The 15412-nt window shown below is 30.4% G+C and overlaps 1 protein-coding gene across 2 annotated transcripts in view; it reads left to right on the forward strand.

Moving 5' to 3' along the window:
• DPYD (dihydropyrimidine dehydrogenase) overlaps window positions 1–15412 on the forward strand; it is a 797518-nt gene that overhangs the window by 199267 nt on the left and 582839 nt on the right. For both annotated transcript variants that reach the window (XM_045547468.1, XM_045547470.1), the window contains exon 5: window positions 10382–10543. In XM_045547468.1, the coding sequence (XP_045403424.1) occupies window positions 10382–10543 (162 nt within the window). The remainder of the gene's footprint in view (window positions 1–10381; window positions 10544–15412) is intronic.

Below are 15412 nucleotides of genomic sequence, written 5' to 3' on the forward strand. Positions count from 1 at the left end.
GACTTTACTAAAGAAACTTTGATCAAGTCATCTCCAAGAATATATTTAGGTGGACTAAATTTCTAAATATTAATATATATATGACTACTTTTAGATACTTGAAGCTATAAGCTATATAAGAGCAAATTTTACTACATACATTTTTAAATGTATTTTAAAATAAAAACTAACCAAACTTGAAATCAATTGAAAAATTATTTGCCATGCATGTTTCAGGCCAAGTGTTAACATATTTGTTCATCAAAGAATTCCTGAAAATTTATATGAGAAAGAAAATGCCGTGCAGGCATGGGCGAAAGTTATAAATATCATAGAAGTAATGTAAATGACTAAAAATCACATTAAATCTCACCTACTTCCATATTAGTTAGAAATACGTAAATCAAAAGATAAGACACCAGTTTTCTCTCATCAGATTGTTGAAGTTATAAAGTAAACTCCTATGCTACTCAGCAGAAAGGAAACAAGATCTCTCATATGGTGGGTGTGTATTTGAAAATTGCAAATATATATATATTGTTTTCCCAGCCATGCTTTATATGTGCTTTGATTAGAGAAATAACAGTGCTGCCACATAAAGGAGCATATATACAATAATATTTGAAGCAATTGTAGCGTGGTTTGAAGTAGCAAAAAACTGGTAACAAAGTTAGTTTTAGCTAAATTTATTAGGCTGTATTTATATCATGGAATATTATAAGGCTATTTTTAAAAGTGCATTGTTATATTTATTGATCTAGAAGGATATCCCTATTAAGTGAAAATGTACAAATAGCATAGCAATAGGGATAGCATGACACTATTTCTAGAAAAAAGTCCAATCAATATATAAACCAAAAATGGCATGGGAGTAGATAGTTTAACTTTAGTTCCCTCATTTCACTGAGGTTGGGGTAGGATGGAATGAAGTTATTAACATTTTCCTGAGAAATCCCCATATTATTTTACTTGTTATAATGAACATGCATTTTTTAAATAAAACTAATGTATTAAAATTAAGTAGTAAAATAAAATAAAACTGACAGGTTTCAGAATAACATATGGTAGACCCTATTCTTTGTATTTCAATGTAAAGAGTAGAGAAAGATCCAGTCTTTTTTTTTCCCCAAATGATTAATAGTTCCAAATATGTTTGTTGAAAAATATATTTCCTCACTATTTTGAAATGCCACATTTATCATACATTTAATTCCATATTTATTTAGATCTATTTTCAAATCTTCTGTTTGTCTTACTGACCTATTTATATGTAACACTACCAGGCTGTTTTAATTACTATGCTGTGTTTTGTATTTTATCATTAACAAAACCATTCCTCTGATACTACATTTATTTTCAGAATATCTTAGCTTTTCTCTACATGTAAAACTAGCTTTGTAAACTGAAAAAAGAACTCTACAAAATAATTATTGAGTACCATGCTGACTATAATAAAATATTAATTTCTAATTATTGATGCAAATATATGCATACCGTACCTCATTCATTTATCAGCAACTAATGTTACTGTAGTTAATATAACTATTAACTGAATTTACCAGAATCCAGTCTTTAATTTTAATGTATAACTTCATCGTGATGGATCTGGTAAATGGTAGGATACTAAATTTACTAGTGTCAAAAAAAGGACTAGAATATTATTTTGAAAATGTCACATCTTAATTAATGTAGTGTGCTGAAGTAGATAGATGATGTAACATTGTCTATTGAATCACTAATACTTATGTAAAATCTGTTTTGTTTCTGTTTTGTAATATATGTCTTTGGGACATTTTAGGGTTACATTTTTACTTTAAATCACAGCCAATACAATGTGTAATGGTTACTGCTTTTCTTCATATATGTTTCAGTGGATCAAGTTTAGGTCTGAAAGCATTCTGTAACTGAAAGCAAATGTTAGTCAATTGTAAGTTACAAAGCATAAGCAATATAAAATCTAAAAAGTATAAATGAGAAAGGATTTTCATTATACATCTTAAGTCAATTTTATATGAAATAAGTAACAGGCTATTGTTTGTGGTTGTTTGTATGTATAGACAAATTTAAATACATGCCCTTATAAATATTTTTAAAACTGAAAGTATTGTAAAAACACACTGGTGATATAAAAATCTATATATGTACATATGTAAATTAAACTGGAATCACAACTTTTTTCTTTAGTAATCTCAAGTCAAAGAAAAATCTGTATAAAGAAACACATAGGATACTAGATAGGATTATTTTCTAATATTAATAGAATTCTAAATTTCTAAAGTAAATTCTAATTCTAATTTCTAAAGTAAAAATTAATGTAACAGAATCTAGACCAAAAGGAATTTTAGTCTAACTAGACATCTCATTGTATAGGAAAGAAATTTGAAACCCAGCAAGGCTAAGTGATTTATTCCTTGATAGCGTAACTGAATTTTCTTGTCCAGTATGGTTTTGGTTGTATCACACTACACTATCTGTAGGAATAAAGCATGTATATTAAGAGCTAGTATTAAAATATAAAGGGCTAGATAAATAATGTTTTCTATCATGACAAAATTTTGTATGTACTATTGACATCTTGAATATTGTATAAAAAGGATAATGTTCAATCTTCATATTAAAGAAATTTGCATTTAGATTTTTGAAAACCTTTGGTAAATGGAAGAATTAAAAGTAAATTTTTACAATCAGTACTAATTGTATTTTCGAAAGTAGTAGTGGGTTTAATATACTTGAAATGGGGACTGTTTTTGAGAAATCTATTTGTGTCCACCATATAATATAACACACTGTAGTAAATACCACGGCACTCTGTCAATTAAGAAATTGCTCATATTTTTGTCAATAAAAAGCAAATTCTCACAAAATAGTCTGACTTCTTTTCTGGCATAGAAAATCGTGTGTAAAATTACAGTCTAGTGCTAATGACATAGTCATGTATTTGATATATATTATTATTAAATAACGATCATAAATATATAGTTGGATGGAGACTTTCTAAGAAATCTATTTGTACTCACTATATTCCACTGTGTGTGTATATATAAACTATATATTGTGTTCATATGTATACACAGTGTGTGCATGTTTATAAATATGATATTCAATAACAATCACTGAGTTTATTGTTTTAAATCTTGTTTGAGGTTATATTATTTGATGTGAGATTTGAGCTACCACTTTCAATGTATGATTTTGCTATTACATATATTTTTATTGGGACTTAACAATTTGATTTATTTGAATCTTTATAATTTTTTATAATATTAAAAAGAATAAGACACCAGACAATGAAAATAAAAATCTCTATAGTTTTTCTCTGTGTTGGCAAATAACCAGTCTATTTTAAATCAAATCAGAGAAGGAATGGTTATCAATTATTTGATAAGTAATCAGAAGAATGTGGGATGCAGTTTTGTTCTTTGTATAACATCCTTCAGAAAAGGGAAATATATGAAATGCAATAATACATCCCAGATACTAAAATTCTATTTCAAACTCCTAAAAACCAAGTGCACTTTAGTATGTAGTATGTGTGTATGTGTGTGCCTGTTCAATTAAAAAGAATCATATTTAAGCCATAATTCTGGTTATCTTTAAAAAGATGTACAATTTAATTGGTTTAAAAGACAAATAATCTTAGTGAAACATTAAATTTATAATGTAATAATTACAGAAATTTGAGTAATTTTAAATTTTGTATTAAAATGCAGGATTTGGTCAATATTAATCTTACTTCACCTTTTAATAATTTATCATATTAAAATAGTCTCATTTTCTTGCAAGTTATATAATTTTTATAAATGATATTGTAGAATTCTGCCATTGATTTTTTTAAAACTCTAATGATCATTAGCCCTAACATCTTTGTTTCTGTATTTGTATTGGTATTTAGATGTAGAAAGACATCCTTGAAGAAAATTGTATCACACATTATGGAACATTATTTTACACAAACTCTAGTATACACTAAATAAAATAATCTTTCATTTTTTTGTTTCTCTCTTTATGTTTCTTAATAACTCACTGGGAATGAAAATATTATTCTTCTATGAATTTCTTAGAAAATCTATTATACTTTTTTATTATTTTCTCTTGATAAAGCGGACCTTTACATTTTTACAACAGATATTCACATTATTTAATTTTAATTGATCATTCAAAACTATGAAGCACTTTATTCTTTTTAAAATTTTATAGAAATGTTTGGTTTTTGTATTAAAATATAAGTGGTAATAAATAATTCAGTTTTTAGTATTTTATATATATTCTATTAACTACTTACAGAAAAGGAGTGCAGGTTAAACATGATCTCTGATCTTAATAAAATTAAAATTAATAAAAGACACATGTCAGAAAATATATGACTATGATAAATATATATTAATAAACACAGTGGTCAAAAGGCTGTCATACAAAGAAAGAACATTCTAGCATTATGTTTCTAATTAGAAAATGGCTAAAACATTGATGAAACTATTTAAAAGAAATGTCCTGTGAACAATGATATAAAGTATGAAAGGGATGGATTTTATTATGGATGAAAGTTTTATTCCATTTAGCTAGAACAATATAGAGGCAAGTTACTGATTCTTCATGCATATCTAGTGCGTACCAAAAGAGTTCTCACATATTTGATGAATAATGAATTGAATACATGTACACACATACACTAAGTTATTTTGACTAACTCATGGGGAAAATTCTAAGTTCTCAAGCCCATTAAATGAAGAAAGGAAGTTAGGGTGCAGAAAATAGGAGAAATAGAAGTATTTTTTTTCATTTATACATGTTATATAAGGAATTATGCCACCTTTTACATTCCTCCATATTATTTATTTTTTATGGATTAGTAGATTGATGATTGTTTTTCAGATCATACTTCTTTACTTCTTTCTTACTGTATTTCTTATTCTACTTCCTAACATAAATTTTATTTAGTAAACATTAAAGTCTTAAACTCATAGAACCAACATTTTAAGAAAACATTTTTAGGGAGAAAAAGTCTAAGCAGGAGTAGAGTGTGGACTTAAGTTCATTAAGTCTACTCTTTATTGTATAATGAACTGGGCATCTTATCTATGCTAACTTTTTGAAAATGCATAATATAAATATGACTAATGAATAAGGAATTTGTAGCTGCATTTCCCAAGTGATGAAACTGAGGCTAAGAGATACTACATTTCCCCCCAATCATATTGCTTGTAATGTGGTCTAACTAGGACGCAAATCCAGGAGTTTATGACTCCAAAGCTCATGCCTGTGTGTCAGGGGTGGTCTAAGTTGTGTGTGTGTGTGTGTGTGTGTGTGTGTGTGTGTGTATGTTTTCCAGTTTAATGTCTTTGGGTCAGAAAAAAAAATTCTATAAGAATGATTATTAATTTCCTTACACATTTAGGTTTAAATTGGATTCATTAGGCTAAATTTATAGTTTTAAAGACTAATCATATTGTATTAATATAAAACTGATCTAAAATTTAGTATATGTAAGATATGAAAAGAGAATTTTTCAGAGTAAAACTAAACAAACTTATTGTTTTGTTCCTATTTGTCCCTATAAGAATATGAGTACTATGAGGGCAGGAATTTTTGTGTGTTTTGTTCATGATATGTCTACAATCTCCTTTGCCAAATATCTGAAGACTGATAGGTGATAATTGAAGGATGGTGACAGTTTGACAGAAAGAGTGCTCCTTGAACCTATATTTTCTGTATGTGCTACTAGAAACATTTTCTGTTCAATTAATGTACATCAGTACATTCACCATTGCATAGCTCAAGCCAGAAATATAAGTAATGTTAATTCACCCTTCTCACATATGCAAACTTATTGAAGTTTAGCCCAAGTATTTTTTTAAATGCAACAGATTGGAGTTTATCTTGGAAGGGTGCTTCCATCTGTGAAAACTGTCATTGGAAGAAGGAAGAACACTTTAAAATAAATGCACCAGCTGTATTGATAATCTCGTAGTGATATGAAGGGTTGAATATGATAGGACTATTTGTTAAATTAGTTATACCATATGACAGGATAGCTGGCTTGTGAGTTTTTCAGTTCTTGATAATGACTTTAAGAAATCATTAAATTGTAGAGGAATGACACTAATGAAGTTTGAAGCTATAATTTTAAAATAAAAAGCAAAGAATTAAAGTTATTTTAAAATTAACTCACCTAAATGGCACATGCTGTGCCTAAGAACATGCTTTAAGAAATCCATGGACTAATAGAAAATTCAACACCTTCAGAATAGAGGTAAATTAATGGACTAGTAAGCATTCAATGCCTATACTTTTGTATCTTTTGAAAACAGCAAGCCTTTTAAACATCAATTTTGTCATGTAGATTTTTGTTAAAAGAGGGGATGAAAGTCCTCATACTTTATATATAAAATAAGTCTGTACCCAAAAGATCAGACATTTATCTTGTATCCTTCCTAACATAGCCCTGTACATTTTTTTTCACATAATGGAATACTAAAATTCTTGTGACTGATTGAATAACATGAAGAAAACAGTTGAAGTGGTGTGTATTTTCTAGAAGGAGACTGCTGGGCCACCTATAAAGTACTCTTCTAAATTTAAATTTCCTAGCCTTTGCTTTTAAAAAGGTTGAAGAGCTCACAGAACAGAAATCAAACCTCTTGTGTAGAAATAGGACTTAAGAAATCTTCCCACTTGCTATGAGAGAAAAAATTGATATTGATCTTGACGTTCTCTATGGGAAGAGTTGAGGAAGTGTTCTCTTTCTAATAGGTTTCTGAATGTCTTTGACTCAGAGTACCCAGATCCCTAAACAATGGAGTTATCTACCATTATTTCAAATTTATCTGTAAGAGATGGATTGCAAAGATGACTTCTGCTTCAAAACCATGTTTCTATATTCTGTGATACATGCTGATGCTTTCCTTTTTTCCAGGCATCATTATATAATCTCTCTTAAACTCTCCATCTTTCCCTTTCCTTTCTGAGAATTTCCACATCATCTATTCAATCATTTTCCTCGTTAGTCTCTTAATACCTGGAACCCTTCAATTAAAAAGCTTCAATTAAATTCTTAACCCTTAGCTTGGCAGTCAGGATTCTCCATAATTTGGTCGAAGCACATTTTTCAAATATATCCTCTAATCATCTTTTCCTAAGTGAATGAATTAATTACTCCAGCTAAATTGCCAAGTCATTACACCAAGACCTATTCTGTACTTTCTTGAATATTTACTCATATCAATCCAGAATGATTCAGATGTCATTCTCTCTTATTTCTTACCCCTGTTACACCCAGAATAATTCTGGCTGCCACCCATTAAAGCTCATGCCAGACAGCTTAACCTGAAATGGCTTCTTACTCTGAGGTTAAAGCATCTTGATGTCAGGGAGTATATATTTGTTTCTTTTTTAAAAATACACATAATGCTTTATATTTAAAAGACATTCAATAAATCCTTATTAACTTTTAACAATTTTAAATCTTTGTACAAATTTTATTTTGGTGAAAGGGGAGAATCATTAGACAATTTCATGGCTATTGATATGCAGTGGATCAGGCTCTAGTAGTTTAACAGATACAGCAAATCATGAGCCAGAAGTATAATTTTAAATATTTTATTTGTTGCCATTATTCATATGTTTCTCTTTCTCTTCTTTATGTTACCATTTTATGTGAAATCTTGACACTCAATTTGTGGCTTGTGAAACAATATTCTTGTGGAAAGATCCTTATATGTTTAATTGGATTGTATTCTTTCTTTGCTTTTTTCCCCCAAATATCCTTAAAAGTGATCTACCAATTATAGATCACATTTTTTTCATGATACAGTTTTTATGTAACAAGGACACTTCTAATTATGCAATGGGATTTTCAGTCAGTGAGTTAGTCAATAAATATTTGTTAATCAATCATGTCAAATACCTGAGATGTCAAGTAAGAGGAGGAAACAATACTGACCTATGGCTTTGAGATTATCTCTAGCAGTGATTAACTGCTCAGTTGCATGTACTAAGTGGGATCAGTGGGCTTAAGCAGGAACTAAGAATGTTTGCTTAGGAATAGTCTGATTAATTTAACTTAGTAATTATTAATTTTGACCATTGTTAAGTAAAATTATCCAAAACCAAAAATAAGGCCAAGAAGATGACTGTAACCTTTATTATCATACTAAAATATTATTTAAATACAAGGGTATACTTAAGTATTATTTAGTATTCTAGGAGAAAGAGCCATTGGCTGACTCTGCTGTTTTATATTAAAAGTTTAGACTATGAATTTACATGTTAATTTGTAGATTTCTATCCTGTAGAGATGCAGATGATTTCTGTTCAGGAGAAAAATGACTCCAAAAGTTTTGTTTTATTGCCCTCTGTGACATTGCCCAGTTTTGCATCTAATCTAGCTATCTCATCCCACTATTTTTTGTTAGGTTGCTTATATAATTCCCAGTACGTCAAATGCACTTTTTAAAATATAAAAGCTTTATTGAGATATAGTTTACCTCCCATATCTTTGCTTATGTAAATGAACTTGACAATTTGAGGATGTCAAGAATGTTTGTGGAGTTGCAACCATTACCACAATCAATTTGAGAATATTTTTATCACCCTCAAGAGAAACCTTATACCTATTAGCAGTCAAATCTCCATGTCCTCTCAGACCTTGAACCCTAGAAAACCACTAGTATATTTTCTGTGTCTACAGTTGGGCCTGTAATGGATGTTTCATATAAATGGAATCATATAATGTGTGGTTTATTGTGAATGACTTCTTTCACTTAGCATAATCTTTTCAAGATTCATCCATGTTGCATGCATGTATCATTACTTCATTCCTTTTTATTTCCAAAAAATAGCCACCTGTATGAATATATCACATTTTATTTAGCCATTCATGAGTTGATGGGCGGTTGGATTGTTTTCCCATTTTAGCTATTATGAACTGTGCTGCTATGAACATTAGTGTACAAGGTTTCCATAGGCTTATGTTTTCAGTTCTCTTGGGTGTACACTGAAGAATGGAATTGCTGGGTCATATGGTAAATGAAGCTCTATTTTTAACCTTAGGAGGAACTGCCAAATGCTTTTTCAAAGCAGCTACAGCATTTTCCAATCCCATCAGCAATGTATGAGGGTTCTCATTTTTTGGCATCATCACCAGAAGTTTTTGTTGTTTGTCTTTTTGACCACAGCCATCCAAGTGAATGAAAAGTGGTATTCATTTGTCATTTTGATTTGCATTTCTCTGATGGCTAATGAGTATGAGCATATTTTATTGTGCTTATTAGCCATTTGGATATCTTATTTGAAGAAATGTTTATTCTAATTCATTGATCATTTTAAATTGGATTATTTGTCTTTTTATTATTGAGCTGTGTTTCTTTAAATATTTTAGATACAAATACCTTATCACATACATGATTTGCAAATTTTTTCTCCCATTCAGTGGGTTATCTTTTCACCTTCCTGATAATGTCCTTTGAAGCACATAAGTTTTTAATTTTGATGAAATCCAGTTAATCTATTTTTTCTTTTGTTGCTGTGCTTTTGGTGTGTCTTATCTAAAAAATCATTGCCCAGTCCAATGTCATAAAGATTTATTTCTATGTTGTTTTCTAAGATTTTTATTGATTTATTCTGTACATTTAGATCTATGATCTACTTTTAGTTCATTTTTGTGTATGGTGTGAGTTGGGGTCAACCTTCATTTTTTGCTATGTGGATATTCAGTTATTCTAGCATCATTTGTTGAAATGAATATTATTTTACATTGAATTGCTTTGGAACTCTTTTCAAAAATTAATTGAATATACATGGTAAAGCTTCTATGTGGAATCTTAAGTCTGTCACATTAATCTATATGTTTATCCTTACGTTAATACCACACTATCTTGGTCACTGCATCTTTGTATTCAGTTTTGAAATCAGAAAGTGTGAATCCTCCAACTTCATTCTTACTTTGCATGATTGTTTTGGCTATTTTGGATGCCCTGGATTTCCCTTTGAATTTTAGGATCAGCTTGTCAGTTTTTGCAAAGAAGCCAGCTGGAATTTTAATAGGGATTTCACTGAAGCTTTAGATCAATTTGGGGAGTATCATTACCAAGAATTTATGACAAGATATATTAATAGTGAGATGCTTTCTGAATGGAAACTATAGGACATCTGTATTTTAAATTTCAATTTTCTAAAATTGATTATTTATTTATTTTTCAATACACTATATATTGAATATTCCTATGTGTCAAATACTCTTCTAGTTTTGAATGGATTCTTCCTGATAGTAAACAATCTTATAACCTGTGCATCCTATACACATCTTGATCTTCAATTGAGTTACTTAATAGAATAAATGTTTGTCATAATTTGGATTAAGGCATATTGTTATATAGTAAAATTTTATTGTGTATTGTTTTTGCAGAACTATTATGGAGCTGCTAAGATGATTTTTTCTGACAACCCACTTGGTCTCACTTGTGGAATGGTATGCCCAACCTCTGATCTTTGTGTAGGTGGATGCAATTTGTATGCCACTGAAGAGGGACCAATTAATATTGGTGGATTGCAGCAATTTGCTACTGAGGTATGTAAAATGTATACATAGTTCCCCCTCCCCCAAGCACAAAGATGTTAAAATAACTTTAGTGCTCTGTTGATACCCAATATTTTTAGTGTGATACACAGCTAAAGTGTAAGTGTTTTGTGCAACAAGCAGTATTTTTATTCAACAGCTTGGCTACAAAAATGAAAGTTTATAAAACCATATGTCAAATTAGTTGCAATCCCAGCAGGTTATTAAAATACTTTGACTGAAAGTATATAAATTAGATGATCTGAAAATAGAACTTATTCATTAACTTTACATTGAAGTGTGGCAAAGAGACCCTGTTATGAAAAGGTTATCTTCCTTAACTGATTCTTTTCCCTGAAACTCTCTTGAATCTTTACAGCTTGCAATACAGCATATTTTGTAATATTCTTTGAGTAATAGAGGTTAGAGAATTTTTGAAATCTCTGAAACTGAGTAATATTCTTCAGCAGCATTAAAAAATCATTAGATTTTGTGAATTTATAGATTGGAAGAAAATCTGTTACTTGAATAAAAATTTATAATGAAATAAAATGAAAGTATATCTTTACTATTTATTCCATAGGGTTTTGTCCTGACTTTCTCTTTTATGAATCCTTTGTAAATGACTTTGATTCTCTGAGACACCCTTGTGCTCTTTGGGGTCTCCTATTTGGAATCAACAAGCAGGTCAGTTCCCATGTATCATTTAAATGATCAGCTTATATGGAGGTTACAGTAAGATTTTTTAATCTTTGGGGTCTAGTTGACTAGAAGGCTGAATTAAATGCTTGTCAACATTAGATATTTAGTTAATGACTTACCTATCTGGTTTTGTCAACTTAGGCACAATGTATTCTTTCCTTTTGGGACCCTTCCCCTAATATTCTTCAAGCTTAAGTCTCACGTTGCTTTTAGTAATAAATCAGAGTTATTCCCTTCCTGCTTCCTGACAGGTTAATTCTAAGGAAGGCCTCCTGGGAGTAAGAAGGTAGAAACAATTTGAGGTTGTGAGTTGTTGCAATAAATTCTTGGATTTAATTCTGTTTCTTACCAAAATCAAAATTGCATTAGGCTTACCTGACCATTGCATGGTATGATCTTTACAACCTGTGAAAATCCTTAGTTGATGGAGAAGATTCACTTGAATTCCTCCCCATCTTTCTTTGGGGACCCATTGCCTCTTCATTAAATCAGGGCAGCCTTGCACAGGATGCTGTAAGTGAAAGGTCATGCACTTTGTGTGTCAACTAACACAACATTTCAAAACAAAATGAATTAAAATGATATAATTTATCAGTGATTTGGATATGAGAGACAGAAAGAGATAAAGATAGAGAGAGAGAAAGAGAGAGAGAGAGAGAGAGAGAAATACTACCCTCCTGGGACCTCTACTCTCTGGGAACACTAATCCCTTTGGAAACTCTTACTTGGTTTTACCACTGTTCCCAAAGCAGAGTGTATTTACTTAAGACAGAGTTTCACATGTACCCTTATTGCTGTACAGAATTCTTTAGAAACTCACTAAAATTTGAGAGTGACCCCACTTAGGACTTTCCATAAATATCACCTAATGAGGAGTTGTGCATAGATTAGGACTGCAATAAATGCATTTTAAGCAAATGAAGGAATTTAGAATAGGAATGTATCTTCCTATTCTAATTATGCTTTGTATAACTGTGGTTTCAATATGAAATCATAAATAAAAATGTCCCTGTGGGAACTACCTAGAAAAGCTTCCCATCCATTTTTTTTTAGGGTGGCCAGTTTGGTGAGTTGTTTTAGAAAGCCTTGTATTCCCTAGGTCAAAGTGTGGTTTATTTAAATGTACCGAACTGCAAATCAAAACCACAACGAGATACCACTTAACTCCAGTGAGAATGGCCTTTATCAAAAAGTCCCAAAACAATACATGTTGGCGTGGATGCGGAGAGACAGGAACACTCATACACTGCTGGTGGGATTGTAAACTAGTGCAACCCCTATGGAAAACAATATGGAGATACCTTAAACAGATACAAGTAGACCTACCATTTGATCCAGCAATCCCATTATTGGGCATCTACCCAGAAGAACAAAAGTCATTCTATAAAAAAGACACCTGCACTCGAATGTTTATAGCAGCACAATTCACAATTGCAAAGATGTGGAAACAACCCAAATGCCCATCAATTCATGAATGGATTAGCAAAATGTGGTATATGTATACCATGGAATATTACTCAGCTATAAGAAATAACAGTGATATGGCATCTCTTTGGTTCTCCTGGAGAGAGTTGGTACCCATTCTATTAAGTGAAGTATCCCTAAAATGGAAAAATAAGCACCACATGTACTCACCAGCAAACTGGTTTCCCTGATCATCACCTAAGTGCACATTTGGGAATAACACCAATTGGGTATCGGACAGAGGTGGGGGCTGGGGGGAAGGGATGGGTATATACCTACGTGATGAGTGCCATGTGCACTGTCTGGGGAATGGACATGCTTGAAGCTCAGACTCGGGGGGATACGAGGGTATGGACAATGTGTATAACCTGAACTTTTGTGCCCCCATAATGAGCTGAAATTAGAAAAAAAAAAATGTTTCTAAAATAAGGGCCAAAAGTAGGATTAAATACATTTTTGTCATCTGTTTATTAGCCATAAATTTATTACAAAATTGACTCTGACATATAATTAGAAATATTTCAAATCACAAAGAAATCATATCATTTAAAATATTAAGTGTTAAATTATAATTTACAAGTGTAGAATAAAAATTAAAACTGGAAAATAAATAAATAAATGTACCGAACTGTCAAAGTTGTTATGGAGGTAAGCAAAACACGAGTAGCATATTGAGTGAATATCAGTGAAAAAAAGCGTGAAGTACAAAATATTATTTTTTTCAAACTACTAAACTGTTGATATGAGTATTTAAGTTGAAGTACAACATGATGCAAATAATTTTATGTTTTGATTGTTTGATAAAACAATGATTGATTTTTGACCTTTAAAGAAAGCAAATCTATTTTTCAACCAAATTAAGCAAAGGTTAGCAAAGCAGAATAAAATGGTATGATATTTTTCAAAATTGTTTTTCCTATAACTTATAAATTATTTTTAAAATACCAACTCAGTAGTCTGCCATTATTGGTTAGGTTCATAGCTTATACTTCTCCTTTTGAAGACAAGAATGTGATTTGGAGGGATTATAGTGTAAACAGGAATAAATCACACAAAGGATAGCTTGCAGTAGTAGAATAAGGAGACTAGCTGCTTTTTTTGGTCCTGTGTTGTCATTACTATTCAACACTTTGCTATTTCCACATCTGCAGTGTGAAGACTCTGACCTTGCTTCTTACACTTTTGTGTCCATGTAATAAACAGGCTATAGGCATGATTATGACTCTTTGTTGAAGGCAGTTTTTCCTAGTAATAATATGGTAAGCTTATGCTAATATTGCTTCAATAAAATAACTTGGAAATAATAGTTTGGTGTAGATTTCCTCAATCTCATAAGGGTTTTTATATTTTTCTGTACAAATATAACCCTTGAAAATTTTACTTTGAAAAGCATTCGATTATTTATTTTAATTTTAAAGAAATAATATATTCATTACATTTCATAGATCAACTAGGCTCTCATTGCCTTTCAAATTTAATTAATGAATCATTGCAAAATAAGAAAGAAATGAGAATGCATCTGTCTACCTATTGCCTAAAGTTTGAAAACACTATTTTAAATAGAAAATTTGCTGCATATCCATTCACTTCTTTCTACTGATATGAGAATGGAAAGAGTTACGCAAGCAATTTAGAAAATTAAAATTTCAAGCTTCTAAAATTTCACTAAATGTCAAAGGGAATGAAAGCTAGATAATTAGTGCTTAAAATTACTGCCTCAATTCTGAACTTTTAGGAATACACTGGATTATGAAATTGGTATCCAAATACAGTATTTATTTTTTATAAAAAATATTCTATGAGATTTTTCTATTACCAATTAAATACATGTTTGGTATGGTATATATCTCTTGGAACTTTTCTTTTGTTTAGGTTTTATATTTATAGTTAAGAATGGAACTGACAAATGGAATTCCAGACTAAATCAAATTACTCATTGAGAAAAGAGTTATTTCTGGACTTCCCTTTAATTGTATATCTCAGCAGATTTTCTTACTGTCACCTCTCATTTGACATCACCCAGTTCTTGTTCCATCAGAGTATACTATTTGCAATAATGCAAGTTATTTATGTAAATGATAAAAATTATTTTGTTTTATTTGCTTCCAGTTAAACACATATTACATATAAAAACCTAAAGAACTTTATATTTCCTTGTCCAAACACTTTAATTAATTGTTGAGCCTGGTCTAGGCTTTATGTTTCTGAGGAAATATTAATAGTGGTAAAATTAGTGTGGATTTCTCCAGTGAATGTTGAGGTTTGGAAACCTTTTCATATGTTTATTGGTCATTTAGCTTTGTCATCATTGATTTTATTTTAAATTTTTGTTCTTTGACTATATATGTTATGATGGAGTGATCTAATTATATAACACACCTACTCTGGATGTATGTGTGTGTTTTTTCTATGGAAAGCCAGTTAACTCACTGCTATTTATTATATATTTTATTGTTCCCAGAGTGATTTGTAATGCCTCTAATTTCATATAGCAAGATTATATGTGTGAATTTGCCTGTTTTTATTTTGGGGGTAGGTGGAAGCTTATTATTCTTTCACATTGATTTATTTGTGTACCCATTCACTGACAAAAACTGTATTAATTACTATAGTTTTATAATGTATTTTTAAATCTAGTAGGGTTTTATTCTTGAACTCCTTTTTTCAGAATATTATTGACTATTCCTATGCCTTTTCATAAACATGAAATTTTTT

This window comes from Lemur catta, chromosome 3, assembly GCF_020740605.2.
Source record: "Lemur catta isolate mLemCat1 chromosome 3, mLemCat1.pri, whole genome shotgun sequence".
NCBI classification, from domain to species: domain Eukaryota; kingdom Metazoa; phylum Chordata; class Mammalia; order Primates; family Lemuridae; genus Lemur; species Lemur catta.